The sequence below is a fragment of the Augochlora pura genome, chromosome 6 (assembly GCF_028453695.1).
Source record: "Augochlora pura isolate Apur16 chromosome 6, APUR_v2.2.1, whole genome shotgun sequence".
Lineage (NCBI taxonomy): Eukaryota > Metazoa > Arthropoda > Insecta > Hymenoptera > Halictidae > Augochlora > Augochlora pura.
In genome coordinates this window covers 16,479,485-16,495,429 of record NC_135777.1, presented here as the reverse complement: position 1 = coordinate 16,495,429, position 15,945 = coordinate 16,479,485, and the positions used below count along the sequence as shown (strand labels likewise).

Below are 15,945 nucleotides of genomic sequence, written 5' to 3'. Positions count from 1 at the left end.
TTAGCAGTATTGTTAAAGACATAGTAATGGACACATAACCTTGACATAGTATTTCTTTACATGTAATATATTCTACGTTAAAAAATATCCTCTCTTCTCTGGTAAAAAGTAACTGTAAAAAGTAAATATTAATGAAAATGCATTTATTGAGGAAACCAGTATATGGAATACTAAGTGGAAGGAACTGAAGAGTTTAACATTGTTGCTTTCGACTATAAGCAGTTCTTGTATCTTGTAACCGACGCAGACAATTTTTATTTCATGTAAATAGCCAAAGTCCTGCTGGTCGGTATGTGATAATTTTGGTGCATTCACAGCTCCCGAATGATCTAACTCGTTGGTCTACATGCACAGATGCGTTCTCTCTGTTGCATTTCTAACACTCGTATGCTCGCCACGTGTTCCTTCACCCATTTTCGGTTTCCAGTTACTGTAAAGTTAGTGTTTAACTTTCATTTAGTTGCGTTGGAAGATCTGTGTCTTCGGAATACGAAATTCTAAATGAAAAACAGCTTGGCTATTATTTCAGGATCTCTTAGAATAAATTAGTCAAACAAAAATGGATGCTGCATTTTTTAGGATCCATTAGAATAAATTAATAAAACAAAAATGAACACTATTTCTGGATGTTTTTAGTAAAATTAGCAAAAACGTTGACTCAAGTGTCCTTTATATTTAGTTAACGAAATTAAGATCTTTTTGATTAAAAAATTAGGTTTTGCTGCAGTAATAGTTATCGTGTGCTAAATTTTGCTTGTAATAATAAAATTTTAATTTATGTTAATAAAAAATCATATTTGAATAAATTCCTTCGACTTCGTCTAATTCTTGCAGCTACCAAGATGGCGGTTAAATTAAAGCAACAATAACCGACAAGAGTATATATTGTTTGATCGCGTTAAACAGATTTGAGAAGTTACCGAGCTTCTTTACATAAGCGTTGATTAAGAGAGAAATAATAATAGCACACATATTACTGCGAGATTGTGCACTTCGTTTTCACCAATAAGAAATTCATTTGAATATTAATTTATACGTCATACGTCCTCTCGGTGCATCAATGTTGCCCATAGATACGGCCCCGTGCATCGTTCCAGCTTTCTCAGTATACATACTATACTCTGGATAAACAGCATGATTGAAGAAAAATAGATTCGGTGTTTCAGTAGCGAAGCGAATATTTACACTTTCGTATAATTGAAATTATCGTAAATAATTCGAGGAAAATATTCACTGAAAATATCATTAAATTGCAAATTTTATGTATTTATGAAGAAACTGAGTAGGTGGAATACGAATTAATAAATGAAGTATTGGATTCGATTTTATTGCATTTTTCAATAAATAATTTAATCTTCGTTTATTTAAGGATATTTATAAATCAACGTTCATGAAAACTATATTTCCAATGACGCATCACCGTGTCTGTAAATTCTGTAGAATTTACAATAAATGATTTTCTATATTAAAAAACAATTGTTAAGTTATGTATAAATATAATTCCAATGAAAGCTCTTGCATTTTTCATTCTTAAAAAGAATTCTTAGCACTTTGATCTTCGCTGATATTTTGACGAAGAAACCGTCCACGTTTATCCAGACATAACATATGCAAGTATACTAAACTATGTGCACTGAGTCCATCCTCTATTTGCATTTCTTAATCATAAAAAACAAATGCTGAGCAAATACGCTTTGGAAGTCGGTTAGGTGACATTTAAATTTCAATTCTCATATTTGAATATGTAGAAATACATTTATCAAAAAAAAAAAACACGTCAGTAAATAGAAAAATATTGCAATGAACAGAAAACGGTACAATAAATATAAATTAAGGAACAAATGCTGGAAAAGAGCTGTTCATAAAATGCAGCATTAGAACAAATGTTGAACGAGACGGATCGCGTTATTTACAATATGTACGCCGTAATACGTCAACGTAGTCAACTTAATATTTCAGCTTATTCTGCATATTCCGATGTATTTTGCATATTCTGCAGACCGTGATGAATTCTATACATGTGCGGCGTTCTACATCTCCGTTAATTCGTCGAGATCAACAATAATTCGCGTTTAAATTAATAGGTCATCGAGTCGACGTATAAAACTCGAGATATTAATAAAGCTTTTTTATTAAACACATGCCGGGGGCCGATAATGAAAATTCGGTGGGAAAATTCGGGACGAATATGTAGCATATATTAATTTCAACAGATATATATATAACATACATTCACAAATATTTATAAGCAAGACATTATACAAAATAAAAACTATATTGCAACAAAATCTGCACCTACACGAACGTTCACAATTTTTTCATAAACAGTAACAATAAGTATCCGATGAAGCAGCGTAGAAAATAGATTCGACCATCGTTGATAGTTAATCAGTCCGGCGCCATAGTAATTCAACATTCATGTATTCCTCGCTTGAAAAAAGTAACATTGAACTTTCGATAAAGTTGGAGGCAATAGCATAAGTGCATGCGTAACATATGCGTTGAACCTACTAAAGAATTGTTACCTTTAAACGGGAAAACGGTAGAAACAATTATATATACTATAAAAATGATATTAAAAATTAAACAAAAAAATTAAACACCATTTGAAGACAAAGACATATGCATTTCTTAAATATGAAATCATTGATCTTCCACTGCACGAATTGGATTTGCAAAATCCAGGAAACGTGATCCATTAATTTAAACTATCTCAGAATTGTTTAATGAGCGTAGTTTTGTGTAATAAAGTAGCAGCCTTGTTACGCACTGAAAATCTTATTTAAGAAAATGGAAATAAAAAGACGTTCGAATTTCATTGCTAATTATTTGTTATTAATTATTTTCCATTAATTAGTCCGTGCGTAATTTAATGGGACGGTGTTGCTATGGTTATCTCATTACGATCGCGTCAAATAAACATGGCGGTGCAGGTAAAGCGGAGGAAACAGCGTAAATCGGCTCGGATTTTATAGAATGACCTAATTAAGTTTCGAATGAAACCGAGCCGATGGTGGCACTTCGTCGGTATAGTAACGTTAGAAATAGTTCGACGTTAGAGGTACGGCAAATGTGCCCAATGTCATTTCATTACTCCGCCGGGATGGCAGAACTGCGCGCTGGAACACTCGGCGAGACGAAATGTCAGGTCTTCGGCGTTGATTTGATACAAGCCGGCTGTGGTCGATCATAATTTGACATTGCTTGCGCTATCGCGCAGAAATGGATCTCTCGGCGTCGCCTGCAACGCCAGTAACATCGCGCGTATGGGTCATGGTGGCCTGGAAAGCCTAACGAGACGGTACGCCACGTGGGAGGCGACACGATGAAAATCAATTCTTTCATTTTACCAGGAATCCCTCCGACCGGCGTGATGCAACATCTCCCTTCTGCAGACTTTATGTTGCTAACTTGGCGTATATTGTTTTACGACGCGGTCGCACGAAAAGAATAACCGAGTTAAGAGGTAGCCAAGAGCAAAGCGACGCCGATCTATAACACCGATATACCGACGTTATTATTTAAAATGTCATATCTATTCATTTGCCATTTTTCAAAATATTTTTAAACATTTTGTGGTGCGTCGCCTGTCTTTTAACTTCTCAGCGAAGCCAGAATATTCCCTGTATTGTCTACAGCTCAAAATCAAATTCCGTTCATTTGTTTTAGCTTATTTAAAAATGATTTTGCCAATTTGAATATTATTTTTTTTTTGGAGTGATCAGAAGCGTTGGTTAAGGACAATTTCACTAAAGAGGACAGTACAGGTCACGACAGAAACGATCGGTGTAACATACGCAGATGTGGCAAGCAGATACGCAGCTGAAATTGAGTAAATATTGGCCGACGTGGAAATGTAATTACTGTACTGCGGATTTTTGTTTTTTCGACCGATAATTGTTTTCAACGATTGCATGCAACGGCGGTTGAAACTTTCATAACCTCAACGAGCCAACGATAATACATTGATCTATTTAAACCATTTTCTATATTTCTACTGTTTTAAATCGTTTACTATGTTCCCACCTTGTTTATTACTTAAGTATAAACAGCAGCCGGAATGAGAAGTTAAAAGTACGAATTTTGTCTCTATTTTATTACCGCTTCGTTTTGTTAATATTTAGGATTATACGGTCATAATTGTAACATCACAGCGTGATCTTGACGATCGATGACACCAGCATTGATAAGGAGATTGATAGCGGGCATACGTGATCGATATCGAGAATATTGTGAAACGACGATTCATGCAATCGAAGACAAGAAAGAAATTTTTAAATTACTATTTCTCTTCCAATTGAGCGAGCTAATATTTTTATTAAATAAACTTTGAATCACTATGAATCGTCGTTTTATTAATACTGTGTATAATATGAAAAATTCAAGATTGAGCATCGTTTTATTACGTTGCACTGTTATCGATAAACGGAACACTCCAGAAAGATAATAATAATTGCAGCGCGGATTTTTATGCAAAATAAAAATTGTTTGTATTAATCGCGGTGATAAGAAAGCTACGTAGACGCTTCTTATCTAATTATCTTATCGTGCACGAAATAAAACGACAATATTTTCAAATACTTTAAACAAGCGTACGAGAACAAATAATTCAATCCTTTCGTCAATATATAACATAGTAAATTTTTACTACGGCATAAACGGTAAGAAAACCGAGTACAAATATCGTGCTCCGAAAGACCGTGAAGAACGTTCGAAGTAAAAACGAAGTTTTCCCCTTCAAAAATCTAAATAATTGCGTAACGATGTTTTAAAAAAAGGAAACCTACGGCCACCGGTGTGTAACATAATCAATACAAGGAAATTCAGAACGTTTTCCGCGGTTATCTCGTATAAATTTCGAGCGAAACAAGTTCCGCGGCTTACGTAAAATAGTCTAAACAGTGGACAGCACTGTAGGCACATACATACATAATAATGTGTCTAATGAAAGACATCGCCACTAATACGATTCTCAAAGGTAGCTTCATTCACGCTCGTATGTCGCCCGGTTATCTTCGACGTACCATCTGTATTCTCGTGCAAGTAAAATAAACAGACAAAAACTATCCACTCGACAAGCTACCAAAATAACACCGCAAAGAGAACAGAAATTTTGTTAGCATCGGCCACGCGCGCTGTTCGCCAAATGCGTGCACGGTAAATGATCTGTTGCTAAACAGACGGCATTCCCGAATGAATACTGATAGATTAGGGCGAAGGGCAGGCTCGTAAGTTCTCGGTGAAACGGAAAACAGGCGGAACTTTCGATACGAAAACGTGTACAACCGTGCGTGGTATTTCGCTAATTACATAACACGTAGATGAACGGAATCGAACACACCTGTTCCACTAAACGCACTTCTATTTCCTATAATACCGTGGCACAGTGATTAATGGCACGCAGCATCAACCGCACGCCAACGACGGAACGTAAAGAATGAAACCAACGGGTCGCTTAAGGTTATTAAGTTTAATTACGAATCACACACGAACTTTAAAAGCTGGTTGCACGCCGTCTGTGACACGTAACGAGCGGATTACGTTGTCCAATCACTTTATTGCTCGTTAATCGTGCGTTCTTTCATTAAAAACATTGACAACCGGCCGGAACAACGATACAATAATTGTTCGAGCCCGTAAACTTACGGATAAGGTGTTGCGAGCTAATACACCTGTGCGGCAATGATACGCGTATCCGTGGAAGTTCTGTTTTCGTTCTAGGCGCGCGTGCAACATTGTTGGAAGATTGTTAATTAAAAATCCATAACAAGATTAACACACGGGGAATACTCAGACATGGTTGATTAAAAACCTGTAACAGGATTAAAATAACAGGTGAAGCACTCGGGGAATGGTCGAACGTGAAAACAGAAGGTGCAGCGCACATGCGAGGGCATGTTATTGCATTTGCTTCTCGTGCAAAAATTTCGGGATATGCTGCGCGCGCGATTTTCAATTTCCTTTGTACGCCGGTGTTGTACCAGTAAATATTATTCCTTAACCCATTTACAACAGAAACGGATGCGTCTATCCACTTCGTCTGGCTATCATCACGGAACCGGATATGCTCGCAGGAATCGTGATCCACGATGTAAACTTAAAGCTACACCTGCCCCAAAAAGCAAGAATCTTAAACTCGGATAGACACAAAATCTCTGTTCCATTACGATTCGAATCAATCTGTCATCTTTCTGCAACGTTTGATCGACGATGAAAATGTTGAGGTTACATCTGCCGAAAAGAGCAAGTTGTGCTGATCCAACGAGAAATCAAAGTCTTGTTCTGCAGAAATAAGGATAAACAATCCGCGGACATTGTTTCCCGAGAAAATCGATACGGGAGAGATTGAAACTTCCTCGTGGAGGAAAGCTAACGAACGCACTAACTTTTTCAGTGACCCATAATGACGCAAAAGCAGCATGACGTCGTCGTATTCTTACAATGCGCTTTCGCGACACTAATTTCCAACGCACTTGACCAGCCGGTTCCCTGACAAAAGGCGGCGTCGGTGCTGTTAATTGGGATAATTGTGGGCCACGAGCGCGTTGCGTCCGATAAGGAAAACAACGGCGAAAAGTGATGAACTTTTCAAAGTGACGTATCGAGGTCGCTTATTCGCATGACTAAGATCTCCAAGAATGCGCGAGATCTCCCGTGGCTGGTTAGAGCGCTCTAGAACGCCGAAGATCAAGAGAGCAGAGACGGTTTAAACTGTGTGTGCCCCGTCCCAGCGTGACTCTATTAATACCCGCGCCTCGTCGTCGCGCCTTAAAAACGCTCGCATCGTTGTGGAGACGTAGACGAACGGAGGAGGAAGTTAATACCTCGAAAAATCCTCCTGCATCGGTTAATCGTCTGATCGATCGACGACGAACGCGTCGATCCGTTAAAGATCCGTCGAACGGATTAGCACTAACGAATTACAAACGAACGGGAAAAAAGAAAACAACCGTGTTCAACGCGCAGAAGGAACCGAAAATCGCAGAGCGCGGTGCAGCGAACGAAACAATCCAAAGCACAGTAAAACCATCTGGCTGCGTTTCAATTAGACGTGGCGCAAAGACCCTGAAATACGCGTGTCGCTCCAATAAAAATGTCTCGCCGGCGGTGCCCGTCGTGTGTCGTAAACACTATAAACTGGGACCATTAAAACAGCCGGTGCAGCTCCAGGAGCGGTTGTTTCGACAGGACATGGAACGTGGACGTCGGAGAAGTTCGTTCACAGTCAATTATGCGGCTAACTACGGGCATTCGCTTGGCGAACCAATTAGGACCGTGTTAACAGTGTGCGTGCCCGGTATCACCGCGGATTCACGGCCAGTCGGTTATCATAAACTGAAGAAGGAAGCGGCGGAAACTGTTGCAGTTCCAACGGAGCAGCCCACAGATGTCGTGTGAGGTCTCAAACCCGAGCGAGAGCCAGCGCAAACACACCTAACAGTCGTCGGTTCTCGCGATAATTCGTTCCACGTAACGGAGAACTCTACACACTTTTGCGGCGTAACCGCGAGGATGACCAGGCCGCAAACGTAATCCGCAACGTCCCGGCACAACAACACCCAGGAGCGAGACGACGAACGGGTCCTCTGGTCGGTAAACAGAAAACTGCAGAATTGACTTGGCACCGCTGCGAGTACACCCTAGGGCCTAGGGCCTGTGGCACAGGCGAAACCCATTTTCCCCCACAAGAAAAGACCCACTCACCTTCGGTGTTTGTCCAAACGGTCGCAAATGTTACGGGTAAAAAGAGAGTCTTCGTCGCGCACAGACCGAGCCGGAGCAGCGGGTGCTACGGTCCAGGAAGAAGGGGTAGGTCGAGAGGTACACACACACACACACACACACAGTGTGTCAAGAAGTTTGCTCGTTCTACGCGAGCACCGATCTACACCCTGTCTGCCCCCCGTGAGAAACCGTGAGAGCACCGAGCGCGCGAGCAGCCGCCGAGAAGGAAACGTGGAAACGCGAACGCAAACGCAAACGCGGAGCGAGCGGACAATCGAGCAAGCGAGCAAGCGGGGTCACTCTGCGAGGGGCACGACGCGTGCTGGGGCTCCCTCGACCGAGTCGCGACTGATATCATTTCCAGCGGGGGACTGTGGGGTCGGCAGCCAGAACCCCACCAGGGGGTCTTCGTGCAACCCCCACGCGGTGTCGTAGTAGTCGTGTTCGCCGTCGTGGTTGTGGCTCGTTGTCGTCGTGGCTCCACCGTTGCTGGTCTCTCGAAACCCCCTTCGCACGTACAGGGAATAAGGGACCAGGATGTGTACGCGTATCATGGGGAGAGGCTTCTCTGCTACTCTCTCTCTCTCTCCTTCTCGCTCTCTCTCTCTCTCCCTCTCTCTGCTCCCGTCTCTGTCCAACCGGCGTGCCACCGATCCTACCTATGTCTTTCGCTCTTGTTCCCTTGCATCTTCGCCGGCCGTCTCCCTTCCACGCACGCTCTCCACTCATCCGTCTCTCTCCGTTCCTCACCGGACTTCTCTCTCTCTCTCTCTCTCTCTTTCTCTCTGTCTGTATCACCGTCCTTGTTTCGCTCGACGCTCTATATCGAAACGTCTGTCCCTCTTTCGTTGGTCACATTCTAGCTTCAACGGAGGCCGTGCGTATACACGGTGGACGCACACCAAGAGTACGGCGCGCCCGCGCGCCAACACTGTTCTAGCTCCCTCCTTCCCTCCGTTCGTTGGCACCCTCCCTAGCCACGAACCCCTTACCACCGGCGTACCCAGCAGCTTTATCCACCCTGAACCCTCCCGTTTACGAGGGGTTGCTTCTCGGTAGCCTGATCGGACGTTTGCGAGAAGAAGGGACGTTCCCTTCTGCCCCTCCGCGCCGCCCCAGCACTGAGCTTTTTTTACGTATTTCAGATTCGGGATTGTTTTATTCCCGGGAAAATTTTGGTCGACGTCGCTCCATCTGGGTTGCGTGCGGTTTCGCAGCCACGGAGCTGTTTGGATCGCCTTGCAAGCCGTGTCGCAGATGGGGGCAAACCCATCGGCCTTCGTCCGATGAGAATTACGCTTGGAATTTTTGGGAATGTCCGCATGCATCTTTGTTGCTTCCTCGAGACTATTTTCAGTAGCTTCTTGGCGGATGGAACTGTCGTCGCGAAGGAGTCTATTGGACATGCACTTCTCTGCCTGCGTCCTCTGCACCTGTTACGCATGTTGTTCATTTGCTTTTATCCTCGACTCGCGGCGGCGAGCGCTTTTATTTACGCGCGACTCGAGCACAATAACGCTGGCGATAGTATCGAAAAGGAATGCCATCGCGCGAGCAAAGCCCAATTTTCGAGTGGAAAGCACGGAAAATTCCTGGCTGACGAGTATCGCTTACAGCGAAGCCGGAGGGGGCAATATTACCGGCGCATTGTTCACTTCGAAAAGTGAACTCGTATAAGAGACCTTGGAACATGAAACTACTCGTTGAGGAGTGTCGCAATACGATGAGCACAGACTGCAACGGCCACTGACGTAATCATCACATGGGTACGTGTATATTTATGCCTGTGCTCGGTGTAGATACACGTGTGCAAATGAATCGTAGTACATCGTACTCGAATTGCTACAGTCGACTACTACAAATATCTGCTGCAGTCCACAGGATTTGTCGGAAATAATCATTTTCCGTGATCATGGACGCTGGCGTTCAGTACCAGCTGGTTGTTCGTAACAGAACGCGAACGGATAATTCTGTTAACGAATCGGTGATCTGGTTTTCCGTTCGTCAAAATTTCCAGATTCGTCAGAACGACGTGGGAAGCGATTCTTCTTACAATAAATTGATTGTTCGCGTCTGAGGTGACCGTCCGACGATTCGGGGGCAGTGAGCGAATATCGATTCGTTATTTTTAGGGGCAGTCTATCCATGGACCCCACCTTCGCCGCTGGCGAGATCGAAAATTTGTCTCTAATGAGACACTGTTCTGTATAATTTTCACGCGTCCGGTTCGTTCTGTTCAAAATCGGACGAAGTCTTATCTAGGGGGACATATGGAAAATAGTAGAAATTTTATTAAGTTTCGTTACAAGCTTCAAAATACATCTTTCAATCGTAAAATGATTTTGTAATATCAGGATTCTTCCTTAAAAATTAATCGCATTCAATGCTTCATCAAACAGCGTATTATTGATTACAATGATTAGAAAAATATACTACGTATTGGACATTGATTGGACAACAAAATAATTGCTGTTGCATTTCCAAGAATACCTCTTCAGCATAGAAAAATATAAATTAAAATGATTTCTTATGTCATAATGGAAGCAACATTTGATTATGAAAAGTTGCCGTCTTTTTTAACGTCTAAAAAAATTATGATCATGATGTTGATAAAAATAACTATGATAATAACGATTACGATGATAACGATAACAGAAATATCACTTAACGTTATTTTGCACTGATTCTTCTTCTCGTTTCCGTTCAATGATTAAAAAATAATACGTAAATAACCCTGACATTAGAATAAATTATCATGCCAGTTTTTCAATACATTTACATACAAAGAATGCAATTTTTAAATTAAATTTTCGATTGTCATTACTTAAAATAGTAGAAATAAAATTCTCAAAACGTTATGTCAAGACCACGTGTACAAATTATTGGAATATTTAACATTTTCTAAGATTTGAATATTCGACGAGTCGGAGTTGCAAAAATGTTTCAACAATTCATTATTAAATCCGCAATCGCTGAGATTTTCTTTACCGAAAATATTTTGCGGCAAGTTTGGTTTTTCCTGCGATTCTGATTGCTCTACAAGAATGTAAAATTGGTATGTAGTTACTACCATAGATTTTCAATTCGATATTGTATTATAAAAAATTTACCGAAGCCATGTTTTGCTGCTGTAAATGCAACCGTGGAATCTAGCTGCGCGCAGCTGACAGAATATTGGTCCAGCTGGCTAGATTTCATTAATGAACAAAGGGAAGGTAACACATGCGGTAATAATGGTCCCTTTAGCTCCAAAGAAAAATATCTTTCATTTTCAACGCGTACCATACTTTCTTTCACCTTTAAAGATTGAGAATAATATGCATAATATTATAGACTATTTAATAATTAGATAATATACCTTAATTGATCTCAGTGAGGCACCGTGGAAGGCTACAGGGGCTAAAAGTGTTGGAGGCACTCCTGCTAAAGGTCCAGTGGTTGTAATAGCCGATTTACAGTTAATAAGAAAATTAAATAGACCTTGTGCCTCGACACCTTTTACAAAAATCAGGGATTGTTTCATATTATCTACTTCGGTTTCCTTTTCTAACGTCATTCTCGCCTATTATAGATTTCAAGAATATTACATTGTTTAATGCAAATAAGACGTAAACTAAATAATATATAAAAATAAGTACCTGAGAACTCTGAATCTTGCGAATCTCAGAATTCTCAACTCCAAGACTCTGTAACCACTCATCTTGAGTTTCGTCATCGTCATCAATGCTTTGATCCTCAGAATGATTTGATTCTGTGGCATTGTTTACTGTAGATGCATCCAATGTGTCACAGCCAGAATCAGTTACATCTGATCGTCTTTTAGACTCTTTCCTCAGAGGCATTGTATATTCTATTTCTGTGAAAGATTTTACCATTTCATGCATGCTCTTGATCGTATAAATCTATATTTAAATATTGTTATACCTTCTTGTTTTAGCGATTGTCGGAAACCACGTGTAGTGGGTGTCAAGAGTGCGTGAGCTTCGGATATTCCACAAATTCCAGCCGCACGAAATAATACAGTGAAATTATTCGCACACACATAAAAGTATGGGCATTGACCTGCTCGTAGTAAGTGGAAAAGAGACCTAAAGCTTTCACTCCAGTCTTTGTATAAAGCATCTTTAATAGACATGTTATTCACAAAAGACAAATTACTTGTTAAATTAGCACTCACTTTGCCAGCAGAGCGAGGAAACAATTCCAACCATGGTAGCAAAGGGTGCTGCCATATCAGACAACACCTATGAAGCCTATTTAAAGTAAACACCAGTAACAATTATTTGAACAAGTAAATTTACCAAATTACAATATAGAAACAATTTCAGATATCACCTTGCATTTGGACTAGTGTCTAATGTTGAATCTGTTTCACTAATATCTAAACACCTTACAAATCCAGTTGTACCAGATGCTTCTTCGCTAGTTTTTAATTTGGAGTTCCATGGAAATGATTTGGGTGACATAAATCTCATCTTTGACTTTAATGTCCAATCTATTGGAATATATTTTTCACCTTTTGGTGTATCTAAATCCGAAGTTTGCTTATTCCCTTCTATTTTTGAGAGTATGTTAGAGAACGTGTATGGATATTCAATTGTTGACGCTTCAATTGGCTTTTTTGGAGCTTCAAGTTTCAAAATCTCAAATAATGTACTATCATTACTACATTCCAACTCGTTAGAAGTTATATTTGGCTTTTTATTCGTTTCATCTTTTGTACTTCTTGCAAAAGGATTTTTTCGTTTTTTAGGTAAACTGTGACTAGTATCAACATTGCACTCTTTTACTATGTCCATAGATGTCAATTCCACATTTTGTTTGTTAACTCGGGAATTGTTCATACGTGCTTGGAGCGCACGTTTTTTTATTTTCAAACGATGTAGCTGCATTACTTGGTCCGGTCTCTTCCATTCTGATGCTTGAGCTTTTTCTGGCTCCTCCATTGACGAGTTTTGACATGCTATCATACAGAAAACAAAGATTAAAATTTTATTAATAATAGACAAGGATAACGACGATACTTATTTTCACTAAACTATAGTTCATTTATCTCTTTCAATATTTGTTTACATCGAGAATATAGGTTAGAATCTCAAAATCGTAAGAATACCGTCAATACGAAACTTTCGACACTTTTCTTCAGAACTTAACAAAAACTATTTGTACGATGATACATACCGTTTTTAAAAATACTATTTCTTATCTCATAAGATTGTCAATCTGGTAAACTATCTAGCACTCCGTAAGGAAGGTTGACCTCTAGCGGTCCAGCTCGCCAAGTTCACTATGATGTGCGTGTTCTCTCTTCTTTAGTATGGATACAGTTCACCCGCGTAAGCACGCATGTTGCACATGTGTTTCTTAATTCACTTTAGAAATTGTAGAATAATTAACTAATATGAAATATCGTTTATAGATCGAATTAATTAATGTAATATAATATATTTTGCAGTAAAATGTTTGCAGTTTTCTACAACTTGTTTCTGCTAATCATTCAAATAATTACCTTCATACCTGCATCTTTATCATAATTATTTATGTGATATTTCAACACTGCCAAATTATCAATTGTAATGAAGTACAGTTCTATTCCTACACATTCTTCGTGCTCTCTAAGTTGGCTCGTACATCCCCACCATATTATTGCGCATCCAGCTTCCCGTAAGTGCCGTAAAAAGAGAACGAAATACGAAAGAGAGAAACAGAATGATATCCAACTTTTATGTGCGGTTCTGCACATGGATAAGAAACCTAGCTTAACTTACTTTGCCGTGCTTGCGATCTCACTCTTCCCGCGCATTTGTTCGGTTGGCGCGCCATCTGAGGTACGCCTGGTGAAATTCGATTTGCAAAGGAGCTTCAACTTTCAAATAAATAAAATCTGTTGCGTCCAGTGCGTTTGCAAAAGCTGTTTAATGTAATTTGAGGTAAATATGTTCTCTGGAAATGAAATCGCTTCGACGATCAGCGCAGATGGGCACGTCCGCGATTTGCAAGCAGCGTTGCGAAATGACCACGCGTTGCCTCAGTCAATTTTGAACAGAGATAAAAATTAGAGTTTCAAATAAAATAGATACGGTTTCCATTACTATTGCAATAAATTTTCTACAGCGTAGCGTTTCGAATGAAATAATCGCGATTTCATCTTGTTTGCTGTGCATAGTAGATTTAAACATAGCGTTGCGAATAAATACAATCTCACGTTGCGTTAATCAATTTTTAAGATTTCTCAAAATCAATTTGCTTTTGAAAAGTTGTCTTTTGGATTCCTGTTCGACTTTTCAGGCACCCATGCTGTTGCTGCAACGATTGCCTTGGGTGGGCGCAACTGCGACTTGCCACTGTATCACCAATAAATCACCAACCAATCAGAGCAAAGGAAATTTCTACATTGTCCTTCGCTAACGAATCGAATTGCGGCCTGGAGGCATACAGCAGTAGAATCCATTACTATAATTGCAATTTACTATTATTGAGCTGTCGACGGCATGTGATAAAACTGAACAGTTCATATGTAGCTATCAGTATTATAGTTATTACAAATTCTTTTGCAATTTTAAAAATCGAAATAAGCTCTAAAACAATTGTTCCACAGTAATTACAATTTCTTTTCGTATTCTTCCATTTCTTTGCTTTCTCTTGCTATTAATAAGGAATTATATGGGAATTTTGATAATAATCATATTATTCTATTGAATGAAAGATTCTATCACAGATGAGGTATAGTATATACGAGTAAACTAAATATGCAATGCATTACTGCAGACAGAATCTGTATAAACATTGCACTTACCATACCGTGTCGCGCTCAGCGTTACCTATAGTTCACAAAACATGGCCACGTTAGCAAGAAGCAACTATCCTTTATATTTTATTTCTACTACGAGTGGTGAATATTATTTGAAGGCAATAAACATATACGGCGTGATCATTTAAATGGTGGAACTAATAATTCTGAAACATGCACTATAGAATTCGGTATAAAGCGTAATTATTCTCATGGACTGTTGAACAATTATTTTTACTAATTCCATATTTAATGGCGGTACATGTATAACAGTAGTTTATTATAAAAGAATTATAAAAAACGCATTGTCCATTGTCCAAAACGCTGTTTTAGTGAAAAACAGCAATTATCATGTGGAATTCCTAATGTTATCGGCAGTTCTTGAATTGAAATTAGTAATAACTGGGTATATTATATACTGAGTTTCGGCTATGTTTTAATATACTACAATTGCGATAAAATATCGTATAATATACGTATACAGAAAATAAAGTATATAAAATATTGGTACAAAACTTATTTCGAAGTTAAATGTTTAATCTTTCATTCATTTATATCTGTAACGTAGTTTTTCTTTCCACTGTTATTTCGTTAAATAGTTCCAATCAAAGTGATTGCCGTTTAAAAGCGACTGCTCTATTCTCAGTCTTCAATTCATAGGCTAATAAAGTGGCATATTGGCAATGAACAACTAAATGTTCGATCAATTCCAATAACTTCTCGTTTATACTTATAGATCGATGATATCCTGCCATTCGAAATTACATGTTTCAATGTTAATCAATAATTATTAGAACTTGCTACTAAAATTTAACTAATTAATTGCTACTAAAATTAAAAGTTATTACTAAAAATAGTTTCTAAAACTTGTTGTTACTAGAATTTATGAAATACGGATGAAAATTCTGTCTTTTCGAATACATTCACGGATCGACTAAAAATTACGTGTTGTTATTCTGAAAATAAAAATTGTGAAGTATGAAATGGGTTTGATTTCGTACTCTAACGAGCGTATATTGATATTTATATTATACAAGCAACATGTTTATTGTGCTTGCCGAAACATGTTACACAGCCATGTTAAATAACGCTCGCTAATTGGTATTATTTTACCACCGCTGGAACGGGTCCATTTTCATTCTTGTAAAATATCCATTGTCTATTATTTTCTCTTCGAATATCTTAAAAAATTTTGCAATGTTTGAAATTCTTCAAAGAAAGTTACTAATTATGTAATACTATTCGAGTAGTTTTAAAGTCCCAAAATATCATTCTAGTGAATAAATTATAGCTGTTTATCGTTTAAATATTTTCCTATATTTTGAAATTATTCAGAAATATGAGTCTCGTAATTGTTATCATAACCAATTTCTAAAGTTGTTATTTCTATCGAAATAAATGAATATGTACGAGAAGTAGTTTAAGGGAAA

At 38.9% G+C, this 15,945-nt stretch overlaps 2 protein-coding genes and 1 long non-coding RNA gene across 10 annotated transcripts in view; 1 reads left to right on the top strand and 2 right to left on the bottom strand.

Moving 5' to 3' along the window:
- LOC144471690 (uncharacterized) overlaps nucleotides 1–8,077 on the bottom strand; it is a 29,543-nt gene extending 21,466 nt beyond the window's left edge. For 5 of the 6 annotated variants that reach the window (XR_013494325.1, XR_013494324.1, XM_078183990.1 and 2 more), the window contains exon 1: nucleotides 7,705–8,077. The gene's annotated coding sequence lies outside the window, so the exon portion shown is untranslated. Of the gene's footprint in view, nucleotides 1–5,341; nucleotides 5,998–7,704 lie in introns of those variants that run through there. The other variant, XM_078183991.1, reaches the window with a different exon arrangement.
- Nucleotides 6,071–12,165, top strand: LOC144471691 (uncharacterized). Its single transcript, XR_013494326.1, has 4 exons — nucleotides 6,071–7,809; nucleotides 8,871–9,491; nucleotides 11,663–11,987; nucleotides 12,054–12,165. It is a non-coding gene; the product is annotated as an uncharacterized LOC144471691 (long non-coding RNA).
- Hd (humpty dumpty) lies at nucleotides 9,991–13,405 on the bottom strand. Of its 3 annotated transcripts, none has more exons than XM_078183989.1 (8): nucleotides 13,243–13,405; nucleotides 12,907–13,097; nucleotides 12,115–12,688; nucleotides 11,650–11,978; nucleotides 11,364–11,581; nucleotides 11,084–11,287; nucleotides 10,836–11,022; nucleotides 9,991–10,761 (listed from the first exon to the last, which is right to left on the bottom strand). In XM_078183989.1, exons 3-8 carry the CDS (start codon nucleotides 12,669–12,671, stop codon nucleotides 10,586–10,588), a joined length of 1,671 nt encoding a protein of 556 aa, XP_078040115.1. In that variant the 5' UTR covers nucleotides 12,672–12,688; nucleotides 12,907–13,097; nucleotides 13,243–13,405; the 3' UTR covers nucleotides 9,991–10,585. The 3 variants fall into 3 exon arrangements, with proteins under 3 accessions (XP_078040115.1, XP_078040113.1, XP_078040112.1); XM_078183987.1 differs by having other exon boundaries at nucleotides 12,061–12,688; nucleotides 12,907–13,121; nucleotides 13,243–13,404; XM_078183986.1 differs by having other exon boundaries at nucleotides 12,061–12,688; nucleotides 13,243–13,404.
- Between the last annotated feature and the right edge of the window lie 2,540 nt (nucleotides 13,406–15,945).

What these genes read in the sequence shown, in the direction of transcription:
- Hd (XM_078183987.1), bottom strand. Translation starts at nt 12,671, where the DNA reads ATGGAGGAGCCAGAAAAAGCTCAAGCATCAGAATGGAAGAGACCGGAC. An exon ending in GCAAGATTCAGAGTTCTCAG is followed by an intron (nt 11,288 to 11,363) that starts GTACTTATTTTT and finishes AATCTATAATAG; the next exon opens with GCGAGAATGACGTTAGAAAA. An exon ending in CCTCACTGAGATCAATTAAG is followed by an intron (nt 11,023 to 11,083) that starts GTATATTATCTA and finishes CAATCTTTAAAG; the next exon opens with GTGAAAGAAAGTATGGTACG.